The 13,067-nt window shown below is 49.6% G+C and overlaps 1 protein-coding gene across 1 annotated transcript in view; it reads right to left on the bottom strand.

The window, feature by feature from the left end:
• The window catches only part of STK32B (serine/threonine kinase 32B), a 337,485-nt gene that overhangs the window by 264,135 nt on the left and 60,283 nt on the right, over positions 1-13,067 (bottom strand). The window contains exon 2 of the mRNA XM_070613278.1: positions 368-423. Within this exon, the coding sequence (XP_070469379.1) occupies positions 368-423 (56 nt within the window). The remainder of the gene's footprint in view (positions 1-367; positions 424-13,067) is intronic.

The following is a 13,067-nucleotide window of genomic DNA, read 5'->3' as shown; positions in this document are numbered from 1 at the left end:
CTGCGTTGCAGGAAAGAGCTTCTGCTGGCCATCTCACAAGTTTGCGGGATTTTTTCCACTTTCCTCATTTAGATCCTCAAAGAAGAAATAGCATTAGCAATCTTGAAATAATTACCACTGTAATTCACCTAAACCAGGCCTGCCATGCTACTTTAATTTTCAGAATAAAATTACAGTGGATCCAAAGGAAACTATTCAGACTTCCTTTCACATTTCAGATTTGGCAAATGTAAATCTTTCCGTCAAACAGAAAATTCCCAGCGCCCAGTAACCAACACAAAATCCAACACAAAAAAACAGACATAAGCCCAGTGGTTGGGACTTTTATATTTTGTTGATGAAAGTTTTAAACAGTGATCCTTCTTACCTTTCCAAAACTCCCTTTACCAATGGCCCGCAGAATCTGAAAATGGTCAAAGTTGACTGCAAAAGAAAAAAAGGAAAAAAAGAACAAATCAGATTTGTCACACCTTGTATTGGTTTCTGAAAGTCCTTACCTACAGACCTACCTATTTATTGCAATGGCTTCTGGTTTCACTCGTGTTTTATTTGCCATGGCAGCACCCCACCACCAAATGGAAACATCAGCATGTTCCATTTCCCCCTCCACTGTAGTTTCTTCCACTGTGTTCCTGGCACCTAGCACAGTGTTAGTACACAGTCAGTATTCAACAAATATTCACCAGCCAAAGGAATGATTGAAAGAAAAACTCCATATTCACAGTGCCAAACACAACTCCTGGTACACAATAAGCGTTCAGTAAATATTTCTGAATTAGATTGAATTACAGCCAGTTTCCAATAACTAGGAAAGACATGTTATTTACAAAAGATGAAGTGAATTGATTAGTTCACTACATTATGGGGACGAGGATGTGAGGAAGTGAATGAATACAATTAGTTCCCTGTGTATTACACTTATGCAATGGAGGTATATAATGGTGTTGAATTATGTCCCTGCCAAGCCAAAGCCAGGATCCAGTATGCCATCTAATGCATGACATGCTTGGAACAGAGACAGGGTTAACGGTTAACTTAGAAAAACCTCGGTTTGTCGACCTAAATTGGTTTCCTTTGAGAATAATTTGCCAGGAAAAGAAATTCCATATTTTCACCTCTTCCCCACTCACCAAAGGTCAAGGAGAAGAGAAAAGCAATGTGTTTGGACTGCCCTTGTTATGAGCCCAGCAATGAGCTAGGAAACATACACATACTACCATGAGCCCCCAAGGTCCCATGAGGCAGGCATCACTGCTGGCATCTGCCACCTGCCCTCCAATTAGCAATAACCCTGCTGCTTCCTGGATGGCCTCCTGCTGCCTCCTGCTGCCATGTCTCTGGGCTGGTGCTTCACCTGCCTGGAGAGCCATTCCTACAACACCCCTCATTTTAGGGAAAACTCCTTCCTGGCCTTTGCTAGACAGCTCACGCACTCTCTTTCTCTCCTGAAGCTTCCCCCTCTCCCAACAACCCACTTTATCCTTAATGCTACCCCTGAACCTTCTGCAGACGTCTATCCAGGGATCAGGAGAAGCCAGCCTGGAGTCAGACTGCTTAGGGCCACACTCCTGCTCGGCCACAGTCTGGGTAGCCTTGGCTGAGCCACTTGGCCTCTGTGTGCCTCACTTACCCCATCTATAAAACGGGGGAAGCGGTGCCTACATTCCATAAGAGCATAGAATAAATAGCACTGGGCACCTTGAAGCCTCTCAAAAGTGCCAGCTGCCTGTGTTGGGGCGTGAGGAGTAACCCTCCCTCTCCTCTGGTTTCTCCTAGGAGGCATATTTCCTGAGCGGCCCTGGCCTCTTGCCCCATCAAAGGTGGTGCGAGTTGTCCGAGTGGTGAGCTGGAAAAGGAATTGCACTGGCGTATTTCTGCTTGTCCTGTTCTTTCTCTGGAATCTGTCCACCTTCAGGGAGCAAGCTTTTCCTCTGCTCCTCTGGCTGGAAGCTTTTCAGGGCCAGCCTCCACTCGGAGAGGTCTGTGGGGTCCAGAGTTGTCACTGAACAGGCCGGTGAGTCTGGCTAATTCTGGGCTTCAGAATCAGGGAGCCCACTGCTGCTGCCTCCTGGGTTCCACTCCCCAACCCCAGCTCCACGCCTCCCAGAGGGAAGGCGTGGTTTCCGCTGGTCTCCTCTTTGGTCTGTTCTTGTAACTAGAGAGGGGTGTTAAACAGCAAGCAAACTGGCAAATGCCAAGAGCTATTATGATTTTAATAATTAGTATCATATTGTAAAGAATCCCACTCACCCATATGCCCTACAAAATGTTCCTAGGGACATCTAATATAAAGTATTGGGCAAACAACACAAATTGGATGTTTATTTGATTATTGGACTGGATTGGATTTAAATGACTGAGTGCATGCCTGTGTTTCTGCTTATTTGGCATCTCCCTGAGACCCGGTAGACTGAGACCTCGATAACAGTGCCTACATGAACACACTTCAAATAAGCGAAGGGTTTACACTTGTCGATGAGCAGATTGAAATGGCTTCGGTGAAAGTGCCAGAGATCGCACGGTCACATAGGTTGTGGGGATCACATAGGTAGTTGGCCCAGAGCAAGAGAAGTTGCCTGGGGGATGTAGAAGGGCAGGATGGTGGGTTTCTTAGGGGGACCGTCTTGTCCTGGTTTGCCCAGCACCTTCCTGGTTTTAGCACTGAAAGCCCTGCACCCCCGGAGCCCAGGGTCCTGGGAAATCCAGGACAGCTGGTCATTCCTCGGTTTCTAGATCATTAACCTGTCCCAGCTGAAGAAGCCACAAGCACTGCTAGAGCTGGCTGGGAGACGGTGAGCTACATTCTTGAAAAGCAGGGTCTTTTCAGACCACCAGAGACACCAAAGCAGGTGCTGGTGCAGTACAGGGTTAGGCACAAGGTCCTGGGGCAGAGAGCCACACCATCCTGCAGGACAGTCAGGGAGAGCTCTGAAAAGCACAACGCCCTGAGCGTGGGTTTGAGGAATAACGAGAGTCCTCCAGGGGGTGAGGAGGAGAAGTAGGGATTCCAGGAAAAGCTACAATAAAAATCAGAACCCAGAGGCATGAAACAGCAGGACTAGTTCCCGGAACAGCAGGACAGGGCATGAGCAGAAAGCAGTCAGTAGAGTGAAGCAAGGAGGGTTGAGTCACTAGACGTCTAGACAGTTCTTTGGGACAAGGATGCATCAGGCTTCAGCAGAGCCTGGAAAAGCATCTCCCCTTGTTTACCAAGGCCCCCTCCCAGGGGCGGATTCAGCCTCCCACGGCCTTGGGGTTTTAGTAAGGGGTTCTTTCAGTCAGGAGATAAGACCACTGCAGTTCTCAGAAAGGGACACCCTTGCTGTGAATTCACCTCTTGGCTCCAGGGTCTGAGTTTCTCCCCAGGTCCAAGACCAAGAAGATTCCCTTCTTCTCCCTTTTGCCCACCATCTCAAGAGCCTACAAGTAGTGCTTGGATTCTTCAGTAGCGCCCCATAGTATAGGTAAGAAAACCCATGCTCCTCACCATGACCTGGAAGGACCTGGTCCTCCCCGCCCTCGCAGCCTCCCCCGTGCACTCTCCCTGCCCTCGGCATGCCTCAGCCTCACAGGCCTCCCGACTGCTTCCCGTCCACCCCGACACCTTTCTGCTGTTCCTCCCCCTGGAATGCTTGGCCCTGGTTTGCCCCAACACCAGCCCCTTCCCATCCTCAGGTCTCTCCTCCCTGGAGAAGTGAGAGCCCTTCCCTGGACCCCCCGCCTGCGTGCCCTCCCACTTAGCACCCCCTACCTCGTCACCATTTTTACTTCCTTCATAGTGACTCTCACAAGCTGAGATATCTGTTCTCTTGTCCACTGTCTATTGTCTGCACGCCCACCTGGAAATGCCGACTCCTGGAGGGCTGGGGTGTCTGCCCGTTTTGTTCACTGCAGTAGCCCTGGAAACTGGCTTATAGTAGGAGCTCAATAAATATCTATTGAATGAACGAGTGAATGAAGGAATGAATGAGTCCTGAAAGGAAGAAGGCCAAGGGAGTGCCCTGCACATTAACGGTGAAAGGGTCACTTCTGCCTGGGGGGCAGGGACAGCTTTGAGGAGGAGGCACCCCTTCACCTCTCAGCATCTCACCACAGTCATCTGTGAAATGGGCACAATGACACCTGCCTCACAGGGTTGTTAAGGCGATGACTGGGATAAGGCAGTGAAGGTTTCGGGACACAAGAAGAGATTTGTCAGTTCCTGTCAAATTCACGTCCACATTTAACATAATCATAATCGAGGTCGTTCCCCAAAATTGACAAAAATCACCCTTAAGAGAATAAATAGGTGAGACTAGGGTAAAATGTTCTGCCTGAAAAGTTTTGTCCTACTAGACATAAGAATACATCGTTCATTCATCCATTCACTCATCAAATAGTTTTGCATGTGACAAAGATTCCTGCAATGAACAAAAAGACATAATCCCTAACAAAGCATGATTCTACTGGGAAACTGAGTCACAAGAATGTCCACCAGAGAGTCAGGATAGAGCGGAGGAAGGAACACAGCTTTGCAGGCTAAGAGGCCCAGGCAGGACTCCAGCAGAGAAGAGCAGAGTTACTCAGTAAGCTGGGCTGGGGGAACTGGTTAGCTATTTGGATCAAAATAAAGTTAAACTAGTACCTCTCTGTTCACTAGACCTCAAAATAAATTTCCGAGTGAAACAGAGTTAAATGTGACAACGTCAGAACCATAAAGCTCCGTACCTGACAAGGAAGGCAGTAAAAACTCTCAGTCTCTTCCTTCCCCATAACTCGAGGAACAGACCCTCTAGGTGTAGCACTCCGTCCCTCGGCAGGTAATCTGCTTAGTCGAAGGCCACAGACTCACAGGCTGCACCAGGGCTGGAATGGACAGCTCCCCACCCAGGAAGAGAGGCTGCACTGAGGAACCATGTGAGTGTATTTTCACTCCAAGTGTTCAAGGCTATGAGTCACACCCCGGGAACTCCCACCACATCCCGCTCACAGGTCTGTCCTAGCACCACAGCCCCATGTGGAACCGTCTGTGCACACAGCCTCCCTCTCTCATCCTTGGTTCCTCCGCACTAAGGTGCAGGTCTCATCCACGTTACATCCAGAGCGGAGGTCCAGCTGGAGACACTGATCCAGCTGCCGGCCAGCATCCCCTCTGGCTGCCCGGAGCCACAGCTGGACCAGTTGCTCTGTACGGACATTTCATCCACTCCCTTCTTCTATCCCCAGGACGGAGTAGACAATGAGTGTTTGCTAAGCTGAGCTGTAACTGCCTTTCATAGTCTCATTAAAAATGGTTTTATTTTCTAGTTGATAAATGTGTTTCATAAAGCCAAAAGCCTTTTTTTCTCACTCTACACTCCTATCAGTGAAACCACTGAATCTACAAGCACTCAGGAAATCACATGCCCAACTCACACAGGAAAATATTCCACGGCAATCCTCTCGGGGCAGAAGCTGCTTCCTCTGTGCCCCATGTGTTAGTGTCCTGGGGCCACCATAACAAGATATAAGGCCCAAGGACCATCCTAGGAGGTGTGGGGTGTTGTAGCCATAGAATAGCTAAAACAATCTTGAAAAAGAAGAATCGATGGGAGGACTCACTCCATCCACTATCAGGGCCCACTGAAGAGCTCCAGAAACCAAGACTTAGTGGTATTGGTGGAGGGATACACATGTGAATGAATGGAACAGACTAGAGAGCCCAGAAACAGCTCCACCCAATATGCCCAACTGGGTTTTGATAAAAGTGCAAAAACAACTCAGCGGAGGAAGGATAACCTTTCCATAAATGGTGCTGGAGCAACTGGACATCCATAGGCAAAAAAATGACCCTCAACCTAAGTTAAGGCTGGAGCCTTTCGGCAGTGGGCTGGGGTCAGATAAGCAATTTGCCTGGAGGGAACAGGAGATGGCTCCTGCGGTGAGGTCCCAGGAGGAGCGAGGGCAGCTGGAGGCAGACTTGAAGACACAGCGAAGTCGGTGAGTTTGGGATGGGGAGTTAAGGCGTCACCATTTTCACCGTGAAGGAGGAAGCAGACTCCTTGATGGAGGCAAATGGGGAGGGAGAGTATAGAGGCTCAGGGAGAAAGCCAGGAACAGGTGCCCCAGATGGCTCCAGAGCCCAAACATGTCCACGTGGCCCAGCAGCTGAAGAAAAGCCACACAGGATCAGGCTGCAAGCCCAGCCAGCTCAGCATCCTCCCTCCAGCGCCCACCCCGGCCCCAGGCCTGCCCCACCACATTTGCCCGCCATCAAGTGGTGCTATAGCAGCCCCCCAAACAACCTGGGCCTTCAACCCCGAGTTCCTCCAGCCTGAATTCCCAATTCCCACATCTGACCACGAGGACCTTGTGGGCAGGGGCCAGCCCACTAATCTCCACATCCCCAGTTCCTAGCTCAGGGCCTGGCCTACACTCATAGGAAGGGCCTAAATGGGTTTTCTCTGCTGTGTAACAAGTATCACGATGTAGCAGCTTAAAACAACACCCTTTGATTAGCCCACAGCTCTGCACTGCAGAAATCTGAGTGGAATCGATGGGTTCTCTGCTTAGGGTCTTGCAAGGCCAAAATCAAGGTGTTGGCCAGGCTGCTCTTATTAGGCATTCTGGGGAGGAATCCGCTGCTTCCTAACCATCGAGGTCGTTGGCAGAATTCAGTTCCTTGTGGTTGTAGGATGGAGGGCTCTGTCTCTCTCCTGCTGTGAGCCCAGGAGCTCTCCAAGCATCTGGAGGCTCCTAGTGGTGCATCAATTCCTTCTCGCGCTTCACTCTCTCTGACTTTCCTTTCGGTGACACGTTGGAGAAATCTCTCAGCTTTTAGAGGGCTCATGTGATTAGCTTAGATCCACCCAGGTAACCTGCTCTTTGCAGTATAATGTAATGTAATCATGGGAGTGGAGGCGGAACAGGGAGTTCATGGGGCCATCCTAAAATTCTGCCTCCTACAGGGCCAAATAAATGATGAATTATGAACTGCTAAAGACTAGGGATGGCCCCTAAAACACACATGTACACATGCACGTGCAGACATGTGTGCACACACATGGGCACACACACACACAATCTTATCCCCTTACCAGACTAACACAAACCAGAATAATGAGATAAGAAGCTTCGCTGGAACTCTTTATATTCATGGCCTCGGGTGTCCCTCTGGGGTTACAAGATCCTTCATGTATTTTGTATTTCCTGCGTGACCTTCATAGAAGTCTGATTCCACTCTAGGTCCCAGGCCAGAAACAAAGCAAACTTGGTCCCAGCCACTCAAGCTCTCTCCATCAAGAGGGTAAGCAAGCAGGTGTAGGTGCTAGCATGGAGATAAGCTCGGAGGTGCTTTGGGGTGGGGCAGAGAAGGGACTGTCCACCCTTCTGAGGGTGTTGGGAGGCCTCAGAGATGAGAAGATGCTGATCGCTTTAAGGAGAAGAGTTGAGATCACAGAGCCCTTGACAAGCACACAGGATCCTCTGCTCAGCTGACATCTGATGAACCCAGTCAAAGGTTTCAGGACTTTTTCTCTCTGAGACAGCCAAATTCCACAATCAGAAAAATGGGTTTGATTTACAAGCGGATGGGCTATAAGGCAGCTCCCCTGGCCTAAAGACTGGGGGCATAAGGACATTTTGGCAGAAGCAAAACATGACAGAGCACTTTCTTAAGTAAGCAATGTAGGGGCTTTACCTCACCACTCTTCTCCTTCATTCCTGGAAAATGCAGGTCACAGGTGTGTTGTGAAAATTACATGAGATCACGATGAAAGGCTTAGGCCAGAGCCCAACACGTACTAAGTGAGCAATAAATCATGGTGGGGGGAGGTGACGGGAGTGATGACAATAGTGTCATGACTTAGGATGATGATAATTGTTGTGGGCTGAACTGTGTCATATGCTGAAGTCCCCGGGACCTTAGATGTGACTATTTGGAGACGGGGTCTTTACAAATGTCATTAAGGTAGAATGAGGTCATATGAGTGGCCCTAATCCAACATGACTGGCGGCCTTATAAGGGGACATCAGGACACAGACACACAGAGGGAGGACCATGTAAGGACACAGGGAGAAAGCAGCCATCTGCAAGCCAAGGAGAGAGGCCTCAGAGGAAACCAACCCTGCCGGCTCCTTGATCTCAGCCATCCAGGCTCCAGGACTGTGGGGAAATAAGTTTCCGTTGTTTAAGCTGCCCAGTCTGTGCTGCTCTGTTACGGCAGCCGAGCTGACTAAGACAAGAATGATGACGATGTTGATGTTATTGGAAAGCACAGGCGTCATGAGGGACCAGGGTTACAGAGGGAAACTGCATTCAAGCATCCTCTGAGCCTGCAGCAGTGTGGGTCCAAGGAAGGGAGCCGGGGCAGACCAAGCACAGGGGCACATGCACTATCCAGGCAAAGGAAAGCCTGACCTGGAGCCAGGACAGGCGGAGGGAAAAGGAGAAGACTCGAGAAAGACATGACACAAGTCAGCAAGAGCACGGGATGCGGCCAGAGAGGGAGGGAGGTGTGGAATCAATCAAGATTTCTGGCTCCCCAGCATGGTGACTGATTAGATACGGACAGTGAAGGCTCCAGCAGAGGCAGGGAACAGAGGAGAAAGAAGGACCATTTGTGGCGAAGGATGGTGAGTTTGGCTTGGGGCCTGCTGAGCTCGAGATACCTGCTGTGGGGTCCAGGACAAGGTATCTGAAGAGATGGCTGCCCCCGGCCTCTTATCGGGGGCAGCAGTCTCCTCAGCACAGACTGGTGCAGGCAGGCCCGACTCCAGACGCAGCCCCTCCACCAGCACTGTGGGACCTGGGGCTTTCTTGACCTCCCTGGGGCTTTGTTTCCATGTCTGCAAAATGGGAACAGTAACATCACTTACCTTCAATAGTCCCTGTAAAAACTAGAGATGATTCGCAGAAAACACCAGCATCCCACTTGACAGGTTGGATCTGCTCCCTAAATGATGCTGCCATTTTCCTCTGTTCTTGGCGTTACTACTCTCATAATCATTACTACAGGTGGTTGTTCACTGTTATCGTAATGACATGATTCCACACACAGACTCTGAAGCCAGCTCCTCCCCTTACTAGAGCTGCTGCCTCCTCGGTAATAGGGGAATATAATAACAGCTACAGAATAGGGTTGCTGTAGGATCAACTTATCTAATATTTATAAAGTGCTCAGAACAAAGCACGGCACCAGGTAGGTTCCTGATCACTGTCATGAGTTGTTTAGTCCTTGTTTTGTCACTAACAGATCTCCAAAATCCTCATGATTTCACACATCGTCTCTAAACATGACATTCATTTACTCAACACGCGTCTACCTGTACGTGAGTCCTGGATCGCTATGTGCAGGGATTAGAAAACGACTGGCTGTTGAAATAAATGCACATGGAGGACGGAAAATTACTAAAACTTCAAGGAAATAATGGAGTGTATGCAAAAAAAGGAACTTTTGGAGCTCAAGTCACGAGATTAGTTTCAGAAGATAAAAACATGTTATTTGAAACCTGGTTTGCTCATATATGGTGCTCCTCCCGCACATTTATAAGCTGAATGCATTCCTGCAGAACTGAAAAAGTCCTTATTGAATCTATTCTAAAAATGAGTGTTGTGTAACAGAATCATACAGTCTTAACACAAATTGCTGAGCGTACACTTGGGCTGTGTCAGATTCTTAGAAGGAGATAAAACCTAGAGAATAGACGTCGGAAAAAAACTGACAATATCAGAGAGAAAAAAAGAAAGGAAATGAAAGCTTTCTGGAATTCTCATGCTCCCCATTGTCCAGCAGAGCTCCAAAGCACTGGTTTTCATGAAGTAGCTAAGAAAAAGACAAACTGGTTCCTTTCTGGTCCATGTAGAAACGGAAAATGTCCCAGGCTGGCATCAAGTCCTCCTAGTGCCCCTATGGTTATACAGGTTCCGGTTCCTTCCGTGAGCCTCCCCAGTTAACAGAGCCACAGGACATCTGAGGTACCAAAATTTCACAGCAGGTGGGGGGGGGGGGACATGATTAGGAAAATGAATGTCTCAGAGACTCCTGGGACGGGGAGGGGAAGGGAGGGGACACTGCAGGAAAGGTCGAGGAGCACTGGCCTACAGTGTTGACCGGACAACACCGGGAGGAAGAAACCACCATGAGCCACGTGGCCAAGCGTTTGTGAAAGTCACTCTACTTATTTGTGCACTAGTACTCACTAGAGGAGAGAACCCATCCGTATCAGGCACATGCCAGGCGCCCAGGACCGGTCCTCACCCCGGCGGAATTTCCGTTCTATTTCACGGTAAAGATAACTGAGGGTCAGAGAGGTGGATGGAGACTGTCAATTTCTTCTGGATGATAACGTCTCACACTTGTATAGCTCTTCTGGTCCAGAAAGCACTTCACCCCGTCTGGCCTTCACAGCAGGCCTAGGAGGGGACAGAACAGAGATGCCCGTCCTTGATTGAATGCGGAGTCAAGTGACGTGGCCAAGTTCCTGTGACCAGCAAAGCTGCAGCACCACAGCGAGAGCTCGCTCTCCTGACAACTCGCCCAGTGGCCGTCCCTCAGGACCAGGAGTCCCAGTGCTTCTCCCCAGCACCAGGGCTGGTTTCTCTGCATGAACCTGTGAAATGGGTACCTGCCCTGGTTGTACTTTTTGAATTGGCCACGAGGAAACTCAAATCTGCCTGAAGGCTGTTGAGGCACACATTCCAAGATTCGTCCTGACGCCATTTCTGCCCCATCCTTGTTTTCCTTCGTTGTCTTCACTCACATTTTCATTTGTGCCATACTCTTACACTTTGAGTACCTGCTGAGCCAACTTAAGTCTTTCCTGGAATAAGGTAGGAAAGCAATTTTTCAAGCTCACACACGTGTGTCTCCCCCACTAACCATGATCCTTTTGAGGGCACAGGCTGTTTGGGAAGCACGGTGGTCCAGGGGTGGGAACTGGGTTTGGCTCAGTCAGCCGACTGTGTGCCAAACAATACGTGAGGCCTGAGGGGCCCCGGGAGAGTCCCAAAGAGGGAGAGATGGGAACTCCTGTTTGGAAGATAAAGCAACATGGCAAAGCTAGCCAAGAGCACAGCACGGCTTGTGATGTGACACAGAGCACTGCCCTCGGGAATGTCGCAAGTCCCTGTGCTTTCAACCAAATGAAATCATCGCTTCACTTTATTTTTGAAAATAGATGGTGGAGTCTCCGGGAATGTCCCCAGCTACTCCCTCTCACGCAGAGAACGTTTCTTGCAACTTGTGGCCTCACAAAGTTATTAATGAACAGTTGGTTCATTGACGTGGGGTCAGAGGTGTGGGAAGAGCTGGGGCCGCCACGTAATCTCAAACAAATGACAAGCTCCAACCTGTGACCTGCAGCGTGCCACCACCACCCCATGAAATAGTCAGCCTGCACTGCTCCCAGTTAGAGCGCCACATGTCGTCCCCGAGCGGCCACCGGCCACCGCAGCAGGGACGGCAGGCTCTGGAGGAGATGGGCCTCCTGGGCACTCCTGTCTCTCCTTTTCCTGGAAGACAGAGGCTGTTATTCGAAAAGACTGGAACTGAACAAAACTGAGTGCTATGTCTCTACTCGAGACTCCTTTTCAAAGAAACTCTGGCATTTAATCAAAGCACTCTAATGGGAAAATGTCAGAGATCTTTCATGTATTCCATCGATCCACATTCACCAGCAGCTTATTCTTCAACATCGTCAGTGATCTACACGGAGACACCAGAAGAAATAAGACAGACATCATCCGCATCTTCCCTCTGAGGGCCTGAGATCTATCAGGAAGCTGACGCTAAGCAAGAATGTCACCTGTCATTGGGAGAAGTGCCAAGGGTGACAAGAAGACGTATCATGGGAACGCATCCACCCTGGGGCAGGAAGGTTCCCCTGAGAAAGTGAACTTTAAACTGAGACCAGAAGGATGCGTAGGAATTGGACAAGGTGGAAGGAAGGGCAGGAGAGCTGGAACCGGGCAGAACATGCTGGAAGGTTCCAAGCAGAAGGAAGAGCATGTTCAAAGACACTGAGACGACGAGAGATGATACTGGAGAGGGGGCAGGGCTGACCATGCCAGGCCGCTGAGGCTTGGATAAAGATGCTATTCCTTATGCTGAGGGCAATGGGGAAACCGCCAGGGTTTTGAGTGGCAGAGGGGAGTGTGTGAGAGTGTGTGTGTGTGTGTGTGTGTGTGTATTAAAGGGATGGGGTGGTGTGATCTGTTTTGCCATTTAGCAAGATGGCTCACCCGTGAGTATGGGCTAGGTTAGGCTGTGTAACAAACAAACCCATCTTGACAGCTTACAACCATAAATGTTTATTTTTTCACTCACACAACGTGTGCATACAGATCAGCTGGCAGCTCTGCTCACTGACCCCCCTGGGGGACCCAGGCTGACAGAGGCTCTGTCTGACCCGCTATGTATTGTATTCCTTTAGTGGTTGTCTGACTCCCTGCTTCCAAATGAGCATATTTGTCTGTTTTGTTCACTCCCTCTCCCCAGTGCCTGGCACACAGCAGGCATTCTATCTCCTCTCCTGAGTAAATGAATCCTGTTCACTTTGGACAGTCACAGCATCTGCCGGTCCCCAGAGCCAGCCAAGCTCCTCTCTTTCCTCCTCCAGCTCTTTGTGAACCTCAGCCATGGTTCATCTTTCCCATCCCAGCTTAGATCTCTCCATCACAGAGAAACTTTCTCAGACCACCTTTGTGATGGTCAACCTTATGTGTCCACTTAACTGGGACACGATGTACCCAGATATTCAGTCGAATATGATTCTGGGTGTGTCCATAAGGGTGTTTTTGGATAAGAGTAACATCTGAACCTATACACTGAATAAAACAGATCGCCACACCACCCCCATTGTGGGAGGGCCTCATCCAATCAGTTGAAGGCCTGAAAAAAAAACAAAGAAGCTGCCCCTCACCCAAGTAAGAGAGAACTAACTCCTCCAACTGACTGCCCTGAGACGGGAAATCAGTCTTTCTGCCTTCAGACTCAAACTGAAACATCGGCTCTTCCCGGGTCTCAAGGCTGCTGGCTTTCAGACTGGAAGGTACACCATCGGCTCTCCCGCGCCTCCAGGTTTCTGACTGCAGATCTGGGCGCTGCTCA

Source organism: Equus przewalskii, chromosome 3 (genome assembly GCF_037783145.1).
Source record: "Equus przewalskii isolate Varuska chromosome 3, EquPr2, whole genome shotgun sequence".
NCBI lineage: Eukaryota > Metazoa > Chordata > Mammalia > Perissodactyla > Equidae > Equus > Equus przewalskii.
This window is presented reverse-complemented; position numbering and strand designations above follow the sequence as displayed.